Genomic DNA, 22,911 nt, shown 5'->3' on the forward strand with positions numbered 1-22,911 from the left:
AGGACAGGAAAGATTTCTGATCATTAGGATGCTTTTGTTATACTGATGCTTCAAGGCCTTGGAGCTGGGGTTTGCTAGGCATTTTGATGAGGTTAGTAAATCAGCTTAACCTCAGTGCCCCTAGCCTCTTTCCACCCAGTTTCTAACCAGATAGCTGGTTGTGGACTTGGATCTTTGTTTTATGAGAAGAAGAGGAATTCTGCTTTGCAGTTGAATAACTGTGCCTTCTCTTTAGGTTCTGTAGAGGGTTACATTTGAAAAGCTAATATGTGTTTTCTTCCACTCTGCATGCGCACTGATCCAGAGTGGGTTGCAGGCTGGAGGTTGGGGGACCTTTATGGAGCAGGTGATGTTGAAGGGGATGTTGAGGTGACAGGACAGCTGGTGCCCTAAAGCTCCAGTGGCCTGGCCCCCTGGCTGATGGCCCAACCCCCAAGGCTAGGTCATCAGAGGGGGCTTAGGCTTCGCTGAAATGACTGCTTCTTACAGCTAGGTTAGTGTGACCAGGCAGAGGAGAGGGTGGGTTTCCTGGGGAAGAGGGTGGGAGTCTTAAGCCAGTCTGGTTTGGCAGTAACGGGAGACTTGCCTCCATTTCTGTGTCAGCTGCTAATTCCCATTAGCTCTCAGAACAGCCCTTTTTCATTTCCAAACACTCCCCCCCCAAAACAAAACAAAAGAAAACAAAACAACAAACTACAGCCGACCTTAATTGTTGCTGTGTGTGCCTTCTGCCTCCATTCTGGAAGAGGCAGGTACCTACTCTTGTGTCACGCCCGCCCCCCAGCTGCTCTGGCCGCATTGGAGTTCCTGGAGACTAATGCTGCTGGACTTTCTAATCTGGCAGAGGCCTGGGCGGGAACCGTTACTTGGGGGCTCAGAATGGACAGAGCACAGTGAACAGTGCTGGGGCTGGCACTCTGTCTGAGAAGGTTCAGTGGTTAGATTCTGATGAGCAGATATTTGGGGAACCTTGCTTAGTGAAGAGTTGGGAGACCTTAGTTTTGGTTCAGGGCACGTTATGATCCTCCCTAGGCCTCAGTTTCTCCCTCTTAACACGGATAGGTTGGACTTCAGGCTGTACTACGTTAGGATCCCAAGACAGCCCATGAGTCTGCTCCTGGTAAAGAAGGTGACCAGAGGCAACAAAGGTGGGTTCAAGAGAACCTTGGATAATGCTTGAGTTGTTTAAGAGGCTCTCATCTCATCTCTGCCGGCAGAGCACTGGGTGACATTGACCACCCTGCCCCTCAGGGTGCTCTTCCCAGGGGATGCTTCCACCTGGGTTGGGCCTGGACTTTGCCCTGCTCCTCTCCATCTTCCGCCCTGGGGGAGGGGCAGGCAGGCACGTGCAGATGGCTGTCTCTGCCAGCTGCCTGGGGCTGGGCCGTCTGCTGCTGCTGTCAGCGGGTGGGGTGAGGGGTGAGCAGCAGCCTAATCTCCTCCACCGCACTGACTGCTCAGCACAGTCCAGCCCCCTCCCCCCACATTCTGTCCTCTGTTATGCTACCCTTCATCATGGTCTTGCTTTGTTCCAGCTGCCCCCACCCCCAGGAGAACCCTTGCTGCGTTTTTGTTTACTCTGTGTGTGTGCTTTGCCCTTTAGCCCATGCCCCAAGAATCTTTCTATAAAGTAAGACAGCAGCAGCAGCAGCAAAAAAAACAAAAGAAACTTTAGAAATGAAACTTTGGACCCCTGTTGGTCTCTGTTGAGATGCAAATGATGAATCTCTTCCCATCAGAGCCTGTACCTTTGGGTTCACCATCCACTTTTCCATCCCTCCTCGTGGGGAATCTTTCAACGGCAGGGGTGGGCTGAATCACTCGCTCAGAAAAGCTCTGATTTGGCCTGTGCTTCAAGCCTTGCTTCTTTCTGGCCTTGTGTGGGTGTAGGAAAGAGGCAAGGAGAAAGGAATCTGTCCCTATAACTCTTGGTGACTCTGGATTTGAAAGTTCTGAACTGGTTGTGTGTGTGTGTGTGTGTGTACATGTGCACAGGCTATGCAAGAAGGTGGGTTAGGGTAGAATGTGGACACAGCCTTGAAAATCATCTTTATCAGGGAGGAGATGATAGAGCAGGGTGTGGAAGGGCACAGTGCCCTAAACCAGGACTTCTCAAACTTTAACCAGCATAGGAGCCACCTGGGGAATCTTATTAAAATGCAGATTCTCATTCAGTACCTCAGGGGTGAAGGCTGAGATTCAACGTCTCTGTTAAGCTCCCAAGTGATGCCAGTGCTGCTCTTCAATGGCCCTAGTCTCCCCCTTCTCCTCTTAACACTGATGAAAAGCATCGACCTGGGAAAGGCAGGAGGGAGGCTAGTAAGGACTTCTGCATTTTAAACGTGAGGGCCTGGCCTGGACTTTCAGCCAGTGTCTGTAGAGCCCTTTCTGGGTCGCTTGTACCTGAGCTCCTGGCTTCTCTGGAGCTCCCCCTTGGCCCGTTTGGTCTCCACAATAGAACAACCTCTGTCCTTTAGAGGGTGGATGTGTGTACTCACGACTAGGCTGGGTCCTTCCCCTTTCTCTTTGGCTCATGATAAAGCCAAAGCTAGCATTTCAAGTAGAATTTTAGAGTTGGAAGAACTCTTAAGTCATCTTTTCCAACCCCTCTATTTTACAGAGGAGGAAATAGGCCCAGAAAAGTTTTGTGACATGTCCAGGCAGTGTCAAACAGCTGGTGTCAGAGATGGGGTGAAAACCCAGAAGTCTGAACTCTTAAGCTCCTCTCTCGAGGGACGGTAAGCCTGAGTTAGGAACTACAGGAGGATCAGGGGACAGGTGGTAGGACAGGAGGTTTTCCAGTGGTGTGAGGGAATTTGCAAGACATGCACATCTACTGGCATCTGGTGCAGCTCAGTGCTGACCCACTCTGGCCAGGATTCTCAGCTGCAGCACGGTTGACATTTGGGGCCAAATTCTTCATTCTGGGGGATTGTGGGATGTCTTGTAGATTGTGGGATGTTGAGTGGCATCCCTGATCTCTACTCTCTAGATGCCAATAGCACCCCCCAAGTTATGACCATCAAAAATACATCCAGGGCTTCCTAGGTGGCGCAATGGTTAAGAATCCGCCTGCCAATGCAGGGAACATGGGTTCGATCCCTGCTCCAGGAAGATCCCACATGCCACGAAACAACTAAGCCCGTGTGCCACAACTGTTGAGCCCATGTGCTGCAACTACTGAAGCCCACATGCCTAGAGCCCGTACTCTGCAACAAAAGAAGCCACGGCAATGAGGAGCCTGCGCACCACAACAAAGAGGAGCCCCCACTCACCGCAACTAAAAGAAAGCCCATGCACAGCAAAAAAGACCCAACAGCCAAAAAAAAAAAAAAAAAATACATCCAAATGTTGCCAGAAACCCTGGGACTGGGGTGGAGTGTAACATTGCTCCCCGTTGAAAATCACTAGTTCAGGCAGTAAAGTATTTTGGGAAGGAGAGTCCCTCTTGGGCACCTATAGTGGTTTTTTTTGAGAGTGTGGTAGTCTCAGAGTTACAAAGAAAGCATAAAACACAGATGGGGCCCCAGCCTTCCTGGGACCTCATAGTTTAGTGGGGAGACCAGACCTACCAATGCCCGGAACAGATAAATTGACATTTTAATAGTCCCTCCAGGGTAGAGCCCCAAGCTGGACTCTGAAGAATGGGGTGCCAGCCCAGGGTACTTAATGAGGAGGACATTGTGCTACCCTGGGCTGGATTGCATAGCTAAGAATTGAGTAACTCTCATTCAACTCTTTTTTTTCTTTTTTTAATTTGGTTGCGCTGGGTCTTAGTTGCAGCAGGTGGGCCCCTTAGTTGTGGCATTCTAACTCTTAGTTGTGGCATGCATGTGAGCTCTAGTTCCCTGACCAGGGATCGAACCCGGGCCCCTTGCATTGGGAGTGTGGAGTCTTAACCACTGCACCACCAGGGAAGTCCCTCTCATTCAGCTCTTCAGTTACTCTTACCTACTTCTCAAGGAGCATTCTTCCATTCTGAAAAAAACATTTTATCTGAATCTGAAAAGGCCAGACACATTAACTAATAGATGTGTATACTTGAGGAGAGGGATGCCTCTACAGGCCTGATGCTGGTGAGGCTAATTCATTCCTTAATGAGATTTACTTTTATTCTTTTTTTATAAATTTATTTATTTATTGGCTGCGTTGGGTCTTTGTTGCTGTGTGTGGGCTTCCTCTAGTTGTGGTGAGCGGGGGCTACTCTTTGTTGTGGTGCGCTGGCTTCTCATTGCGGTGGCTTCTCTTGTTGAGGAGCACGGGCTGTAGGTGCATGGGCTTCAGTACTTGTGGCACATGGGCTCAGTAGTTGTGCTCTAGAACATAGGCTCAGTAGTTGTGGCACATGGGCTTAGTTGCTTCGCAACATGTGGGATCTTCCCAGACCAGGGCTCAAACCTGTGTCCCCTGCATTGGCAGGCAGATTCTTAATCACTGCACTACCAGGGAAGTTCTGAGATTTACTTTTTGTTTCTTGATTTTCTTCTGCTATTGGATGAATCCTCTGATAGACCGTTCTTGTCTCTTTTCCAGTGCATTAAGGAATTTGACTGCGTAAGAGCTGTAGACTGTTATGTTCTGAGTACATAGGTATAAAACATGGGTAAAACATGGCTCTGTATGAACCTAGGCAAGGGTCTTTACTCCTTTTTACTCTTCACAGGATACTGTACTTGCCACTGAGCTTCCATCTTGTGCTCAGCACAGGCCTCCCTGAAAAATATTACTGCAGAGCACAGAAGGCATTCGTGATGGGAGCTTCATAGTTCTTGTCAACCTTTCCTGAACCAGTATCAGACTGATTTTGTCCCAGTGCCTTGAACATGCTGGTCCATTGCCTCCTGGGTTGCATTGTTTATAACAATAGACTTGCTGTAATTCTTTGTTCCTCTGGCTCCATTGTCTCTCCTCCTACTCCCTCATGGATGCTTTTAATATTTTCTCTTTAATGCTAATTTTCATCATTTTGATTGTGATGTGCATTGTGTTTTCTTTTTGTGCTACTTCTTGGGGTTTGATGAGCTTCTTGAATCTGTGGGTTTATAGTTTTCATCAAATTCGGAAAATTTTCAGCCATTGTTAAAAAAATTTTTTGTGTGCCTACCCATGTGCCCTCCCTGCGCCCCAATCGTACATATGTTGTTAGGCTGCTTGATATTGCCACCCTTCTGACTGATGTTCTGTGTATATCACTTTGGATAGTTTCTATTGCTGTGCTTTCAAGTTCATTAATTTTTTTCTTCTAAAGTGTCTAATCTGCTAATCCCATCCTGTATGTTTTCCATTTCAGATATTTGCGTTTTTCCCTCTAGAAGGTCAGTTTGAATCTTGTTTATGTCTTCCATTCCTTTCCTCATCACGCTCATGCCCTCCTCTTCTTTCTTGAGCACACTGTGTGTTTGTAATAGATTTGAACATCATTGTCCACTAATTCTATCATCTGTGTCATTCCTACGTCTGTTTCTGCTGTTTGATTATTCTCCTCGTGTGACTGTATGTCATGGTTATAATTTTCTGCCTCCTTGCATGCCAGTTAATTTTTGATTTGAAGGTAGACGTAGTGAGTTGTGTGTTGTCAGGTGCTGGAAGTTTTTGTATCCTGTTAAAAACTTTTCAGCTGTGTTTTCAGAAGCAGTTCAGTTAGTGCTTAGAATTGGTTTGATCCTTTCAAGGCTTGCCTTTCAGCTTTGTTAGGGTGGGTCCAGAGCAGCCTTTAGTCTAGGGCTAGGATGGTCCCACTGCTGAGGCGAAAAACAAACCCTTGTGAAGAAGATTCCTTCCAGTGCCCTGTGGATTAGGAGATTTTCTCCACTTTGGCTGGTGGCAGCATGTAAATTTCGGGCTCTGTGTGAGCGCTGGGGGTTATACTGCCTATTTCTTGCCTCTGGTTCTTTCCTCAGCCTTGCTAGTTTCCTCAGAACTTGCACAGATCAGTATACTCAGCCTCTGCAGATCTCTGCAGTTTTTTCTCTTTGCAGCTCCCTCCTTTCAGTTACTTTTGCCCTGTACATTTTTTTTTTTTTAGTTTTTTTTTTTTTATTTTTTGGCACACGGGCTTAGTTGCTCCGTGGCATGTGGGATTTTCCTGGAGCTAGGATCGAACCCGTGACCTCTGCAGTGGCAGGCGGATTCTTAACCACTGCGCCACCTAGGAAGCCCTGCCCTGTACATTTTAGCCACCTTGGCATCCCCAAGTTCCCCACTCTGCCTCTTTAACTCAGTGAAATTGTTGAACTCTTTCAGGTTTTTTCTCCCTACTCTGTGGCCTGAAGATTCCTTTAGGGGATTAGCTGGGGCACGAGTAGGACTCGCTGCATTTCTTTCCCTTCTTTCAACGATCACTGCCCTGTGCTGCCTGTTGCTGAATGTTTGCTACCCTAATTTCATGTATGAGGAAACAGAGGCTCATAGCAGGTAAAGCAGTACACCTAGCACCCCTAAGAAGAAAGAGGCAGAATCAGGATTTGAACTCCCTTTTGTATGACTCTAAAACCCACATCGTGATTGATTCTGTAAGTGACTGTTTCATCTCCTCCTTCGGGCTCCAGCTTACTTCCCTGTTTTGTCTTTGACACTTTAGCTATATATCTCCCATGTGTTTTCACTTTTTACCTCATTGTAGTTACTTGTGTCTGTATCTTATCTCCTCCAGTAGACTGTGAACTCTTTAAAGGTAAGGGCTTTTCCCCATGTTTGTACCTTTCATGGAATCTAGTACAAGTAGGTACTCATTATGTGTGGTGAATGAAGTCAGTAAGCTCCTGAAGAAAGATGTATGTTGGGAATGAGGGAGATACCAGATTACCTTATTAATGTATGGTGTTTCTTTTTTATCTATGTTTATCACAGTCTCTCTTAACATCTTCTAAGATGATACCTGGACTTTATGAAGTTCTTCATTTGATACCTCTGCCTGAACTTTGACTAATTTGAGATAACTTTTGAGTCTGTATTTGGAGATTTAAGGAAATATTCCTTCTTGTGAGTTAATCAGATTCCTTTCTTCTCCGGTCCTGACTGAGAACCCCACATGGAGGGAACTGGACGTATGGTTGGAGATAGACTTAGAGCATGCAGGCCTTGGTGGAGGGGCTCTGCACAATGAGAGGGTCATGTAAGGGCAGAGGTGGGGCTGGGGCGTGGGACTAATCAAAGGGGAAGGAACAGGAGGCAAGTTCCTGCTTCTCATTTTTGCTTGGGGCCTTGCAGTCCAACCTTGACAACTCACAGGAAGTTTGGGTAATTTGTGAGGAGGAGGACAGGAAGAGTCATGGTTTGGTTGTAAATTAGGAGGTGTCTTGGAACTTACACAAGATGGAGAACATTTGGAGCCAGAGGACGGTGTCTTGTTTGGTCTAAAAGTATACCTCACTGGGGCTGTTAAGCTTCAGTAGATGGACGTGAAGAACATGCTCTTGGAATCCTGAACCTGAACCTCAGGGGAAGATACTCAGCTGACATTTGAGTAGAAAAGGAGGGAAATGGCCGAAACTGTGACCATATTTACGGAGAATCTTAAGACCTGAGAGACATTAGGGAAAGCTACTTCTCTGGCCCTGCCATTAGGTTGACTGTTTCTTCTCACTCATGAATGCTACAGAAGAGGTAGCAGTTTGGAAGAGGGGTGGTGAGGTGGAGAGGCATTTGTTGTTGTTGAGCTTTAAGGAAGCAGGCAGGTCTTAAATATTCATCCCCAGTGCCTCCCTAGCTTTGGCAACTGTAGTGTGTGGGTGTCAGGGACTCTTGATTAGGGTGGGGGTGGAGGGGTGTCTTCTGGGCAGTTCCGGAAGCTTTAACTGAAATCCTTCAGTTAACTGAGAAGGTGCAACTCTTAATATACAAACTCCCTCTAGCCATCATGCAGTTTTTCTTCTCCCTTCTTTTCCAATTCCACTCCTCCTTCGATTGTTTTGCTGTTACTGTGTCTACTTTCTCACTTTGAATTCATGTGAAGGTCAACATGATCTGTCCTCACCACTCTAATAAACTGCTCTTGAGGAGGTCACTAGTGAGATCCTAGTGGCCAGATCCAGGGGGTAGTTTTTAGTCTTTATTTACTGGACCTTTGCTGCATCTGCCACTTCCCCTCACATCCTCCTTGAATCACTCTGTCCCTCCCTTGACAGCTGTGATGCACAGGCTACTGGTTTCCTTGTGCTTTTTGGAGTGTCTTTCATGGTCTCTCTTTCCTTGATGTGCCGCTTTAAAAAGTTAGTGTTCTCCCCAGGATTCTGCCTTGACTGTCTTCTCACTCAACACTCTCACCTAGGTGAGCTTATCCTCTGTTTCGCATGGTCTCAGCCATCACTTTCAGGCTGATCACTCCAGGGCTATATCCCGAGTTCGGAGTACCTCGTAGAGTTCCACACCCAGAATTTGTCTGCTAGACCTTTCTACCTGGATATCCTTCAAGTACCTACAATTCAGCCCATCCGCGAATAGCCTGAACTACGTTCATCACATTCTTCACCACCTGCTTGTCCATCTGTGTTCTTTTCCACCCGTGGTAGCTTCTGCCATTTACCCAGTCACGGGCCAAAAACCTAGGTGTCATCCTTTATTGTTCTCACTCATCCCATCCTATTAGTTTTTGGCATCTTCTACAGCCTTTGGCACATTATGGACGCTGAATGAATAAAATAAAACGCTTATTAATTTTATCTGAATTTAATTACAGTTTAGCACTTTGGCCTTGATAAAGCCAAACACTTCTGATTACATTCTAACTTTCGGGGAAGGGCATTTGATTTTTGACCACATTCAAGTTATATTAAGGAGAAGGCACATTTTTGTTTAAAACGGAAATACTTTGTGGGGGATTAGTCATTATTAGAAACGGGTGAATTGGCCCCGTGCTATCATTTAGGGCTCCCAAAGTTGCTGCTCACAGTTAAAGATGAGGCGGATGAAGTCGGGTTGTGCTGCCCAGGAGGGCATTGTCCTTCATGAACATAGGAGTAGAGGCAGCAGTTGTGGGTGAACTCGCCACTTGCCATGTGCTGTGGCTTTTATAAAAAATTAATTTTTTATTGGCTGCATTGGGTCTTCATTGCTGCATGCAGGCTTTCTCTAGTGGCAGCGGGGGGGGGCTACTCTTTGTTGTGGTGCATGGGCTTCTCGTTGTGGTGGCTTCTCTTGTTGTGGAGCACGGGCTCTAGGCACGTGGGCTTCAGTAGTTGCGTCATGTGGGCTCAGTAGTTGTGACACACGGGCTTAGTTGCTTCGCATCATGTGGGATCTTCCCACATCAGGGACCAAACCCGTGTCCCTTTCATTGGCAGGAGGATTCTTAACCATTGCACCACCAGGGAAGTCCCAACCTGCAGTGGCTTTAATGTGAGTCATAGATAAGACTTTCCCCTGGGGAGGGTAACATGCCCCCTTCAGCTCATTGATGGATTTCCTTAATTGTATTCTAGTGTTTCTAACATAAACATTGAGGATGTGTTTGTAACTGTCATGCTTCTCCAAGTTGATCTCCCTTCTTTTCCATTAACCCCTTTAAAAAGAAAAAATAGAAAAGAAAATTAAAAAAAGAAAAAAGGAGAAAGTGACTTAAAGAATCATAGGACTTGGGGGACTTCCCTGGTGACGCAGTGGTTAAGAATCCACCTGCCAGTGCAGGGGACACGGGTTCTATCCCTAGTCCAGGAAGATCTCATGAGCCTCGGGGCACCTAAGCCCGTGTGCCACAGCTACTGAGCCCATGTGCTGCAGCTACTGAAGCCTGCTGGCCTAGAGCCCGTGCTGTGCAACAAGAGAAGCCACTGCAATAAGAAGCCCGCACACGGCAACGAGGAGTAGCCCCCGCTCGCCGCAACTAGAGAAAGCTTGCCCGTAGCAATGAACACGCAATGCTGCAAAAAAAAAAAAAAAACAACGAAAGAAAAAAAGAAAAAGAATCACAGGATTTTGGAGCCAGAGAAACTCTTCAAGTAGTGGTCATCTACCTCAGCCCTTCCATTTTCAGATGATGATGACAGTAATGACAGATGGTGATTGACTATAACACCTACCATTCTTGACAACTTACTGAGTGCCAGACACTCTGCTAAGTACTTGATATGTATTTCCCATAACAGTAGCCCTAGGAGGTAGCTGTTATCGATGCTATTTTGTAGATAAGGAAACTGAGGTCCAGAAAGATTGGATAACTATATTGAGGTTAAGAGGATGCTGAAGCAGCTATTGTGCAGACAGATTAAGCATCTTGCTTTTTCAAGGTCAGTTTTTCCAGTTAGAGGCAGAACATGAGTAGAATCCAAATCCCCTGACCTTGAACTCAGTAAGCTTATATTTTTGTTTTCACCTGAGAATTCATTCTCTGTGGTCATTTTTGCCTCATTTCTCGCTCAACGCCTTTTAAGTGCAGTGAAATTTAATGAAGTAGAGGAAAGAGTGGTTTAGAGTTGGGGTTTTGGGTGAGTTTTTACAGTTTATTTTTAAATAGGCAGCATTCCCAGACTGACTGGGAATGTAGCAGAAGGCCTGAGAACCAGGAAGTGACACAGACCTGTTTATACCCTCCCACTTGGGAGCCTTCGGAAAGTCATCCACAGAGATGGTAAAAAGTAAACACAACTGCTTTAGCCAGTTTTCTTGGGTTTGCTATTTTTGACCTGGAGGAGGTGTTTCCGCACAGCTATGAGTACATACTTTGAAAACCAAAATCTAGCACTGAAACATCCCCTTGAGTGAAGGTATATAGACAGATATTTATTTCCTGTTACCGGACAGCCAGCATTCAGTGACTCTTGGCAGACAAAATTATCACTGTTTATTTTTTCCACTCTCCCTCTGCCATCCTTTCGGTGAATTGTTCTTCCATTTTTTTTTTCTTTATAATTAGCGCCATGCATGCAAAACTGCCTTGAGAGCTCACTAAGTCTGTGCTTGATCTTCAAGGTTCAGCTCAAAGCTTTCTCTTTCATCTCCCCCTACTCCCAACCAGAAGCCTTTGTTCTTTTCTCCTCTGTGTTCTCAAAGCACTTTTTTAATTTAAAAAAAAAAGAAAACAAAAAACCCCCAAACACCAAAACCCCTAGTAACAGTTTCAGTGTTCTGTAGATAAACTTGTAATTCTTCTCAGGTAGATTGTGAATTCCTTGAGAGTCAGAACTATTACCCACTTCATCTCTGTGATCACCCAAGCCTTGCACTGAAGACAGCCAGTAAATATTTGCTGAATTGCAGTATAGGCACTGCAAACACAGAGCCCTAAGAAATCAGATTTAGCAGATCAGCTTCCCAGACTTTATTTGCCAAGTGGGTTTTGAAGCCTGCTCTACTCAGCTCTGATGGGAACCAAGCAGAGGGCTGTGATGACACATAGATGCATCTCTGGGTCCAGGAACCAACCACAGCCACTTCTGCTAAGCATCTGTTTTGCTACCTGGCAAAACTTGAGGATTTATATACCCTTTTCCCCTCCTGTTTTATATCTGCTGCTACTTTGCCATCTTGTATTTCCTATACTGATTATGGGTTTGGGGTTTATCTTTTTTTCCCGTTCGGTGAACAAATACATGTTGAGCACTTTGGGGCACAGAAGGAGGCAGAGTTGGTGCTCTGTAGGAATTTACTACCTGCAGTAAATGTAGGCTACAACAGTTAAGTAACTGTGGCTGGGCCCTGGGGAAGGATATGATTGGTTCTCCCAGTCTTCTAGGCAGTGATGCTAGAGGTTCAGAAGAGCCTTCCATGCTTGTGAGCTCAATTGATGAGTTTTCCCAGAGAAGATGCAAATAGGCTTGACCTTGTATTTGGAAAAAAAGAGCAGGGAGCCCTTTTGCAATAGGAAAGCAGGAGGAGCAATGACTTTTAGGCCCCTTTGATTCCATTTATCTGTGAAATATGCATAATGACACCTATATAATGAGGTAATGAGTGTGTGTGTGTGTGTGTGTGTGTGTGTGTATCTCAGACATGTAAGCTTTGTGCCCTTATCCTTTCCTGTAGCATGTTCAGGCTAGAAAACCTCCTTGGTCCCTCTAGACACAAATATCACTTCAGTATAGTCACATACATGATTATTTAATTTTGGGGGGAGGTAGTGTTAAGTTCCTTAAAAATGTATATATTTTGGAACTCCATGGGAGAGATCTTTGGAGGTTCAGCTCTTGGCTCTTTCATCTAAACCGTTTTGAGTCTGGTCTTAGGGCATGTGTTTTCAGCCCAGCTGAAACAGTGCCCTGTGGGAGTCTAGTGTGGGGCTCAGTAACATCCTCTTAGAGCTGGAAGGGGCCTTCCACAACACTAATCTGAGGGCCCCGTGTTCCAGACACTGCCCTGATCCTTCATGCTGATCTCATTTCCACCTCACAACAGCCCAGTGAGGTGGGTATTATTTATCCAGTTTATAGATGGGAACTGAAAATAACTTGCCCTAGACCACCTAACTAGTAATATGCAAGCAGACCAGAGATTCTGGCCCAATCTGCTGTAATCTTTCCAGGGATCCAGCCTCCCTGAGAGAGATGTGCTTGAACTGTTTCGTTTTACTGATGAGGAAACAGAGGCATCCAGAGGCGAACGGATTGGTCCTAGTTTAGCCCATAAGTCTAGTGAAGTGGTTTCCTGCCTTCAGGGTCGGAAATTTATGGCCTGAGCCAAGTTCCTGCCCACAGGCACTCTTGCCTTCTCTCTCCTTTTCTCTGTCCTGTCTTGAGTCTGTCTTATTTTGTTCTCTTGTGTCCTTCCCTCTGCATTTTCTCTTTCTCTCTGGGTCCCTACAGCTCTGCAGTGATCCTTGTGTGTGCGTGTGTGGAGGCTGGAGCTTTTTTTTGTTGTTAGATGTTTGTTATTTTTGGAAAGCACTTTAGGAACACTGTGTACAGATGGCCTGTACGAATGTGCTGATGGATTGATTAAGCTCTAAATGGAAAAGTGGAGTCTCCTGAGTTTGCTGCAGTGCAGAGGGAGATAGATGCTAGGATAGGTCTTGGGCGATGTAAGGGGAAAGGACTGCTCTGCAGAATAAAGAGGATGGATCTAACATTTCTTCCTTCTAGTCAGAGCTTTTGTTGACTTATGTTTTCAGAGGAACTTCTGGGCTCCTCCTTTTCCCTAGAAGACATTCCAGATTCCTTAGAACTCAAAGGGCATTTGGGGATCATTCAGGCCCACCCACTGAGGACTGGGAAGAATGATTGACTCACGTGAGGCCAATCCACAGTTGGTTGGTGGAGCTGGGACTGAAGGGCTTTCTCCTGCATTCAGGTCGATGCTGCAGTCATCCTGCTGCTAGGTTCTAGAAAAGAGATGTTGGAGACCATTGAGGAGAAGGTTTGGTGTGTCTGCTGGTGTCCCTGCTGTCTGAAGCCTGAACAGTAGCGTAGGGGGAAAAGTGGGACAACAGGAGGATGTAGTGAGCAGTTCTGGGAGAATACAATGAATATCGAAGCAATTCAAAAAAGCCTCAAGCACCTACCCAACCCTGGCCTCAGTGGTTTCTGAGAAAAGCTGAGGGTTATTTTTGTGATTTGTAGGAGGTAAAGTTTAAGGAGACTTTGATGTTTCTGTCCTTTGGGCTTTGGAGCTGGAGATGAAAAGGAAGTGAATAAAGTAACATTATGGCTCTCAAGGATCTCAGAGTCTGATCAACTTCATGCCTATTGAAGTGCTCAGCTGTTGGTGGCACAAAAGAAAGGGGAAGATACAGAGGTTAGCAAGATTGGAAGGAGCCATCCCCAGGAAGGGAAAAAGTGACATCTAGAAGTAATGTAATTTTGTGATTTTGTGGGGGAGGAGTGGGAGGCGTTAAGGTCTGATAAACATTTAGATGTCTTTTGCTGAGGTGGCCGAGCTCTTTCAGGGTGAGTGGGAGTGAAGAGGGGAGGCCTTGCAGGGAGAAAGGGAGAGGTAAGGGAGGGCCTCCTAGCAGGTTATTCCCTTCTCTAATCACACCCTGTGGGGAACTTTGGACCCCGAGGAATTATCTTATCTCCACAGTCTGAAATGTAGTGGTTAAATTCTGTTCCAACCTCATGAACCGTTCTTTGTCTTCACCCATCACATGGTAGTGTTGGGGTTGGTGGAGATGGTTAATCAAAGCAACAGTCTTATTCTAGATTATCCACCACCACCATCCCCTTTCCAGAATAGTCTTGAGGCAAGAAGAGGATTTACAGTGGTTTTACCTATCCAGTTCCCTCTCATAACTAATGGAGAGATGGCCATAGTTTAGGAAATAATCTGTCCTGAGTTTTAGGTGTAAACTGAGGCTGAGCTCACAGAGCTGTAGAGAAACCCACCCAGAACCTGGGAGCCAAGCGGGACTGAGTCAGGACCCTTTACTTCACAGAGGAGTGCTCGGTGGAGTGTGACATGGCTGCACCTCCAGCGGGCCTGGGACATGCTCCACCTGCAGGGCTAGGCCCGAGGGCAACCCGGCGCGTGGGCTGTGGAGATCTGGGCCCTGGGTGTCTAGGGGACTGGGTGCCCTGGCTGCTTCATGGCTCTCCACCTCCTCGCCGACTGCTGCTGCCTCCCTCGGCTGTGAGGCATTTTTCAAGGTGACTCTAAGGATACCTTTAATCTTAAGCAGGCTCTTTGGTTAATCTGGAAGCATCTGTGACAAGAAGTAAGCAAATTATGTGAACTTCGAGCTCATGTTAGAAGTTCTCAGCACCAGAAGCCGGCCATGCTCGTCAGCATCGTTTCTGTGAGCAGTTTGTCAGACCACCGCCTGCTGTTTTGGCTTTTAGGCTAAGACTGTAAATAGAAGGACCTGAGTCTTACCAGTTTGCAGAGCAAGCAGTCCCTCAGATCTTGTCTCTTTTGAGCCTCACTATAGACAGGTGAGATATTCAAAGCAAGCAGCAGCTCCATTTTACAGATGAGGAAACAGAAGCAGAGATGCGGGAAGGTTCTTCCCCAAGTTCAGAGCTGTGGCTTCAGGATAGTGTCCTTCCTCTTGGAGGATCATTCTGGGCAGGAAATGGGTGTTCATGACATCACATTCAGCAGAGCACAGTCACTCAGCTTTTGACGTTTTGGGTTCACAGAGTGGGGGAAGGCTCGATCTTGACCTTAAGGGGCTGGCAGTCTAGCTCATGGGGGTCTCCTTTTACCACAGGGTGTTGCGGGGGGGCAGTATTAGTCCCAAGAAGGAAAATCAGAAGGTTGAATACAGATTTTCCATGACTCCTCCTCACCCCATGTTTTGGACGGGAAAGCTGGCTGCTGGGGGAAGAGATGGGTTATACAAAGAGAAGCATGGTTGCGCTGGAGAATTCTGTGGCTGACAGAGACCTTAGAGCCGTTTTTAGATGTGAAAACAGAAGCCAGAGAAGAGTGTCATTAAGTACGTTCATAACGTTGAGCAGCCATCACCACCGTCCATCTCCATAACCCTTTTCATCTGGCAAAACTGAAACTCTATACACATTACACAGTAACTCCCTGTTCCTCTCTCCGCCCAGCCCCAGCAGCCACCATTCTACTTTGTCTCTAAATCATAATTTTTTTAAATTAGCGAAAGCAGTCACTAACACACCAAAGGAATACTGAAGTGAATTGAATTCTTTTTTTTTTAATTACGTTTTTGGCTGTATGTTTCTCTAGAGGTAATAATGAATACTTAGTCTTAATTTGTTATGTGTTTTTCTTTTCACTTGGTCTAAAGCCACAATTCAAGGACAGGTTTTATTTTGTTTTTAAAATTCTGTGTTCAGGGACTTCCCTGGTGGTGCAGTGGTTAAGGATCTGCCTGCCAATGCAGGGGACACGGGTTCGATCCCTGGTCCAGGAAGATCCCACGTGGTGTGGGGCACCTAAGCCCGTGCACTACAGTTACTGAGCCTGCACTCTAGAGCCCGTGTGCCACAACTACTGAAGCCTGCGTGCCTGGAGTCCCTGCTCCACAGCAGGAGAAGCCATTGTAGCTAGAAGCCCACGCACCACAACAAAGAGTAACCTCCGCTTACCACAACTAGAGAAAGCCTAAGTGCAGCAACGAAGACCTGACACAGCCAAAAAAAAAATACAAAATAAATAAGTATATAAATAAATTTGTAAAAAAACCCAAACAATTCAGAATAATAAATTCTGAAACTGTAGACATATGCATTTAAAAAAAAATTCTGTGTTCAAAGTGGATCCTTTCTTAAAATGATTAGATGTAGGACTTCCCTGGTAGCACAGTCGTTAAGAATCTGCCTGCCCACGTAAGGGACATGGGTTTGATCCCTGGTCTGGGAATATCCCACATACCATGGAGCAACTAAGCCCATGTACCACAACTACTGAGTCTACATGCCGCAACTGGAGAAGCCTGTTCGCCTAGAGCCTGTGCTCCATAACAAGAGAGGCCACATGCAATGAGGAGCCTGTGCACTGCAACGAAGACCCAATGCAGGGGCCCCCCCCGCCCCAAAAATGATTAGGTTAGTGTGACCCTTTCTCCATGGTAGCTGGGTTTTCCCATTTGGGGTGATACCCAGGGGCTGTAGGGATTCACTTTTCTCTGTATTATTTCTGAAGCACTAACCCTTGGCTCAGCCTTGCATGTAAACATTCCTTGGCTCTCCTCTATTCATCTTTTCTCTTTTCTTTGTAGAGCCCCCATTTCCATCACCCCATTTGTTCTGCACTTGATCCGGTCTTAGGCTTCGTGGTGGAATTGGTCCCTTGGCCCAGGTAGCTGCTTAAGGGAGGAACCAACTGTTCCTTTAAAGCAGAACACGAGCTCATGTGTGCGTCTTCTCCCCAGTTCCATACTGGCTCCTCCCCTCAGTATTTATGAGTTTGGCAGATACTTCTGCCTGCCTGTCAGGACCCAGGCCCTGTGCTGGCTTTTGAAGAGTCCAGGTTGAGTAATTCACAGTCCCTGCCTTCCAGGAACTTTGAGCCTAGTGAGGTGAGATAGATACACATATAATAACCTGATAGAGGTACAGTCAGGGTAGGGTGCTCAGGGCACTTTGGGAGTAAGAAGAGAGTTAGTTCTGCTGGAGGCGGGCATGACGTGTCAGAAAAGAATTCCTCCAGGAGATGACCCTTGTGCTGAGCCCTGAAACTGACTGTATTCATGGCAGAGAGAGCAGTCAGGTTTGTTGGAGTGCCAATCAGTTTGTTGAGGGAGGAGACAGGTTGCTTACAGGAATGCCTTGCTACATTAATTTTATTCTGTATTTTATCTCTTTGAATAGGTCGTGCGTATGCAAGGTACAACACTCAAGGAGATGGAAAGGGAACACATATGGTGAAAACTGTTTTCTTCCCCGTTAACCACTAGTTCCCCTCCCTAACAGCACTTAGTAGCTACCAGTTTTTTATGCATCAATTCAAGAGAGAGACTTTCAGTGCATACGTGTCTGTGTGTATATGTGTGTCTGTGTCCTTTAAAAATACATGCATACACACACATGGTTTTCTTCACATACTAATTTTGGAAGTCATTTCGTATTAGTACAGACTGAACTGCCCAGTTCTGTTTGTTTATTTAAAAATTTTTTTTTTGGCCGCATTGTGTCTTCATTGCTATGAGCGGGCTTTGTCTAGTTGCGGCAAGCGGGGGCTACTCTCTTGCGGTGTGCGGGCTTCTCAGTGAGGTGGCTTCTATTGTTGCGGAGCACTGGCTCTAGGTACAAGGGTTTCAGTAGTTGCGGCACATGGGCTCAGTAGTTGTGGCTCAAGGGCTCTAGAGCGCAGGCACAGTAGTTGTGGTGCACGGGCTTAGTTGCTCCGCGGCATGTGGGATCTTCCTGGCCCAGGAATTGAACCCACGTCCCCTGCATTGGCAGGGGGATTCTTAACCACTGCACCACCAGGGAAGTCCCCCGATTCTTTCTAAACCACTGCGTGGTATTGTATTATGTGCCTATATGACAACTTATTTCACTAGTCTGCCTTCAGTCTTGTGCCAGTACAAATAATGTACTGGATATCCTGCATATGTATCACTGCACACACATGATTTCTGAGGACAGATTATAGAAGTAGAATTGATAGATCAGAGAATATGTGCATTTTGGGGACAGATAGTCTCATGGTTCTCCAAAGAGCTCTACATTAATTATAAATATGGAATGTAAGATGTTTTACCACTTGGTAACCCTCCCTGCTGTGCCATTCCTCTAAAATCCTTGCCAGAGTGATCTTCCTAAATGAATTTGGTGTTGTAACTTCCCTGTTTATAATCCTCATAAGCTTCACGTGGTCTTCAGAATAAAGTTTAAACTTAGCCTAGCCCCTGCCTCTGGCGTCTGCTGGGAATGCTGGGTGCCATTACTCCGAGCCACTTGTACTTGGTGTCTTTGTTTCCTTTTCCATTAGACACATCCTTTAGCAGTCTGTTCAGCATCCCCTCCTGTGGGTAATCTTTCCTGACTCCCTCCACTCACGCACGGAACACTAAGCATCACCCTGATCCAGCCTCATCCATTCACTGCAGAAGTATTTGTTGTGCACGTGCTGTGATGTGGCACAGGCAGGTGTCATTCTTGATGATCCACTGGTTCTTGGCCTGGGGGGATGATGACTGCCTGCTTGGGTTACCTGCTGTGTCTGCATGTACACAGGCGGCACCAGGACCCATTACTAACTGGCTGGTGGCCATGGACATATCCTTTAACTCTTTGGATCTTGGTTTTGGCATCTGTCAAAAGAGGAGGTGAAGCTTGATGACCTCCAAGGTCCTCAATGCTCAGATCTTATTAATAATAATGACAGCAACAGCCTCTGGTGTTTCCTGAGGACTTGCTAAGAGCCAGGCACTGTGTCGAGCACTTTGATCCTAATCCTTACATCAACCTTATGAAGGCGGTGGTATGGTTACTGTCTCCATTTTACAGATGAGAAAACTGAGGCTGAGAGAGTAATTTGGCCACAAGGCCATAATAAAATAAATAGATTTGAATTCTGGCATTCAGATTCTACCATTCTTAGCCACATAACTGTTTACACATTCTGCACATTTACACACACATGGTTTTGTGTACTGTTTGGGGTCAGTTACAGACTCCACCTCCAGACCTCTCCATGAACCACCCCTGTTCTACAGCTGTAAAGGCTCAAGTTGGAATCTGGATAAAAGCTGGGGACAGAGGACTGCTGCAGTCCCAATTACTTGGGGGTAGTGGATGAAGACTCAGTGGCTAGCTCTGTTCTTGAACCCCTGGCTCCTGCTCATTGAAGACCCTCAGAGCTGCTTTTTCTTTGGACTGAGATAATTCATATTGCTGTGTGCAGTTAAGTCTCTTCAGAGGGGTGCATAGGCCTGAGGCAAGGCTTCATGCATGGATTAAAGTCAGGTCTGGGTGTTATCCCTCGGGGCATCCTTTATTAGGGTTGTAGATGGCAGGCTCCCTTATCTGTTTACATAAAACCTTATTGGAGAAGGAGGCGTATATGGAATTTAAAAAGGAAATGTAACCTTATTTGGAATACCTGTTATAAACTAGGATAAATGAAATCAAATGAGTTAACTAAAATATAATAGGCCTATATCATAATGTATCATCAACCCTTCTTGCTTTCCTGAAGGCAAGTAGCAAAAAGTCCATAAAAGTCTTGATCCCTGATTTTTTTTTTTTTTTTTTTATTTTAAGATACTGGTTCCTATTCTTCTTAAGTCTGAGCTGGAGTGGATGGTAGGGCTAATTAACAGTTCCAACCCGTTCTCCCCTCAGTGATTGTCAAGTACAGCCAATGTATGGGGCCTCTGGGGTCACAGGTGTGTTGGGTGAGCCTTGATTAGTCCATTTTTGAGATTTGTGGCTGTTGAGTCAGAGCCAGATCCTCAGGGGCTCATCCAGCCAAGCCCGGGGCCCTTCCCGCTGCTGCATTCCTTCTCTAGGCGGTGTATTTCTCCCTTTAAGACACGTGTTCTCTATTTTTTTTTTTTTTTCTTTTCAGTTAGTTGAACTTGCTCTGAGTCCGGTGGCAAAGCCAGACTCTGGTGTAGCAGCTCTGTGTCAACAGCCATCTCTCACCTCCTCTTTGCTTGAGCCTCAGAGGCAGGCAGCAGGGCAGAGCTGCGGCCTTTTCTGAAAGCTCTCCAGGTGAGCTGGCGCTTGTCTCCTCCTTCTGTCGCAAGGACCTGGCGCCCGGATACTGACGCCAGTGGCAGCTTACTGCGGGCCTTGGTGTTTCCCCAGGGAGGAGTTGAAAAGCCACTTATGTGCTTGTCTCTCCTGGCAGTAGGAATTCAGTTGCTAGAATTGTTTCAACTTTGTATGTGATTATGGCTTCCTTACCATAGAGTGCCTGCTGTAACTTATGGCTAAAGTTTTCACTTATGTTCTTGTTTTTGGTTTGTTTTTTCATAGGTGAATCTACCCAGGGCTGACTTCAGAGTTCTTACTTCTGGCTTTTAATTTTTTTCTTTTTAAAATACCTTGGACGGATAAAAGATGTGCCATGGCAGGATAGCACCAAAGAGCACCTCCGCGTTTGCCGTGGCCTTCGTGGGACATGGAGTGTTTGTTCCGCTGGTGATTCTTAGCGCCCTCCTTGGAGACGGACTCGCCTCAGGTGAGCCGCAGCCTGCCTCCTGTGTGTGGGAGGGAAGAGACTCAATGCCGTTGTTTCTCCCGAAGCCTGGGACAGGGGATTCTCTGTCTATGGAGCAGTTAGTGGGAGAGCAGAGGGTGGGGGCTTCTGTGCTGTGATGCAGCAGGGAGCCAGTCCTGGGGGGAGAAGGGGGGCTGGCGCCAAGGAGCCTAGTGAGCCAGCCCGAGGGGGGTGTGTAGGAGCCTGCCAGGGATGACATTACCACCCCCTCCCCCGACTCTAGTCATGGGTGGGCCGGAGGTGTAGGATACAGGGTGTGATGTGCAGGCTTTGGAGTCCACTGACCGTGTTCAGAGCCTGTTCCTGCTCCTTGCTGGCTCTGTGACCTAGAGCGAGTCTCTACTTCTGTACGCCTCAGTTCTCTCACCTGTGCTATAATGGCAGAGTTGAGTAATTGTGACATAGACCACGTGGCCCCCAAAGCCTAAAATATTTACGCTTTAAAATATTTGGCCCTTTGTAGCAGAGGTTTGACGCCTTACTCCCAGCCCAGAACAAACAGTGCTCCATAAGAATGCATATGAGTGGAGTGACTGTCAGAGAAGGAAGGAAGGAAGGACAGGGCAGAGCTAGGATGGACCTCAGAGGCTGTGCACTTGCCCAGGGTTCTCGGGTCAGCTTATGGCAGTGCCAGGAGCAGAACCTCGCCCAGTGCCTGGTGTGCTCCCACCACTGTCCTTTTACAGGGCTCCGCTGGGGAAGTGGTCCCGGCATGTTACGTGGCAGTCTGAGGGCAGAGCATCTGCTTTCCGTGTCTGGCGTCTTCAGCCTGTTTAGTTGCACTAAGCTATCCCCTGTATTCCCACTCTCTCTTTTATGGGCTTTCCCCCTTCCTCCTCCCATTCCCCACCCCATTTTCGAACTACCCACACCTTCCCAACTTTCCATTCAAGGTCTGAAATCAATTATCAGGGACTGATGGTTCCAGACTGGCTGGATAAAGAGATTATTATTCTCCAGTACGGAAAAATATATGTCTGTAGTGTGGGCTCAGACCAGGATGGGAAAGTTGGCTCTGTTTTCTTTCCCTCCCCCATCTGCAGAGAATCTTTCCTCCCCTGCCACCCACCTCCACTCCCCGTAAAACATATATACGGGCACAGAGCAGGGTGCAGGCAGGGAAAGGGGTTTCACCATCCCCTGGTGCACTACTTCGATCTAGTGCACCAAGCTGCGATGTTTTTCCCTCTCTCTGGAGTGGCTTCCCGAGGGAGGAGGTGCCCACACCTTGGCCTGAAACCCAGAGCACACCTGTACAGCCGTGCCTGCCATGAGTGGTGTGCCAAGCAAGTTTACCAAGAAGCCAAGATTCACAGGTACTCTGAAGTCGAGGAAAGGCAATTCAGGTTAGGAAAGGTCTCCTCTTCCTTTTCCTGCATTTCTTACCTGCTTCTGTAGCTGCCCCTGAATACCCACTCCAGAGGCATTTTTAAATGAGGTGCTTGTTACCCAGGGAGCTCTAGTAGATATGCGTGTGTGTCCTGGCACATTCATGACTGTGAGAATCCCACTGGACAGAGGTCAGTGGGCATCCTCAGGGGGTGGGGGTGGGGGGTTGTCTGCACAGTCTCTGGTCATGGTCATAAATACCACAGTCACCCATAGTCTTGGTCATCATCTCTCAGGTTTAGAAAAAAGAATCATGTATGAAGAGGCACTTGAGAGTTCTGGGGTAAAGTTCTAGGGTAAAGTTGCAGATGTCCTGTTCAGAGTTTAGTTTTCTTTCTTGGTTCCTCTTATCTGCAGCTCGAGATTTGAAGTTGTAACAGAGAAGGGGTTACGGAGGCATTGAGCTCAGCTTGCCCCTTGGTCATGCCTTTAGCAGAGATGGAGAGAGTTATTGAATGTTCCATGTTTCAGGGCGGCAAAAGGAAGCATGTCTTATTCTTCACACCTGGTCACAGCATGCCTGGGAAGACCAGATTTAAAAATAAGATCTGTGCTCATACTACCCAACTTGCCTTTCTTGGGCTAGAGAGGAATTAGGATCCCAACTGTGTAGCAACCTCTCCCAGATCTCTTTACTTGTGACCTTAAGAAACTTGCTGTATGTATGACCTTAGGTAAATCTTTTGACCTCTTTGTGTCGCCTGTAAAACAGAAATAAGGTACTTAAGGATGTTAGGTTGTTGTTTAGACTAATAAAAATGATTGGAAGGCACTTGGCATATAAAGTGCTCAGTATAATTCCTAAATAATAACAACAGCAGAGACGGTATGTGACCTACTGTTGAGTCATGCTGGGCAGGAGACTTCATGTGGATGACATCCTCTGCTGTCTTTAACAAACAAAACTGGAGGTGTAGAGTCACTTTTTGGGTTGGGGGGAAGTGTCAAACTTGACCATTTGAGGGAGGATTGATTGCTTCTGGAATCCCTTTTTGCCTTCCATGTTTG

At 46.6% G+C, this 22,911-nt stretch overlaps 1 protein-coding gene across 7 annotated transcripts in view; it reads left to right on the plus strand.

The window, feature by feature from the left end:
• The window catches only part of SUSD6 (sushi domain containing 6), an 89,573-nt gene that overhangs the window by 23,431 nt on the left and 43,231 nt on the right, over positions 1–22,911 (plus strand). For 3 of the 7 annotated variants that reach the window (XM_057731659.1, XM_057731666.1, XM_057731661.1), the window contains exon 2: positions 20,271–20,475. In XM_057731659.1, coding sequence (XP_057587642.1) covers positions 20,355–20,475 — 121 coding nt within the window. In that variant the 5' untranslated portion in view covers positions 20,271–20,354. Of the gene's footprint in view, positions 1–17,150; positions 17,204–19,883; positions 20,004–20,103; positions 20,176–20,270; positions 20,476–22,911 lie in introns of those variants that run through there. The other 4 variants (XM_057731663.1, XM_057731665.1, XM_057731662.1 and 1 more) reach the window with 3 other exon arrangements.

This window comes from Hippopotamus amphibius, chromosome 4, assembly GCF_030028045.1.
Source record: "Hippopotamus amphibius kiboko isolate mHipAmp2 chromosome 4, mHipAmp2.hap2, whole genome shotgun sequence".
Taxonomy (NCBI): Eukaryota; Metazoa; Chordata; class Mammalia; order Artiodactyla; family Hippopotamidae; genus Hippopotamus; species Hippopotamus amphibius.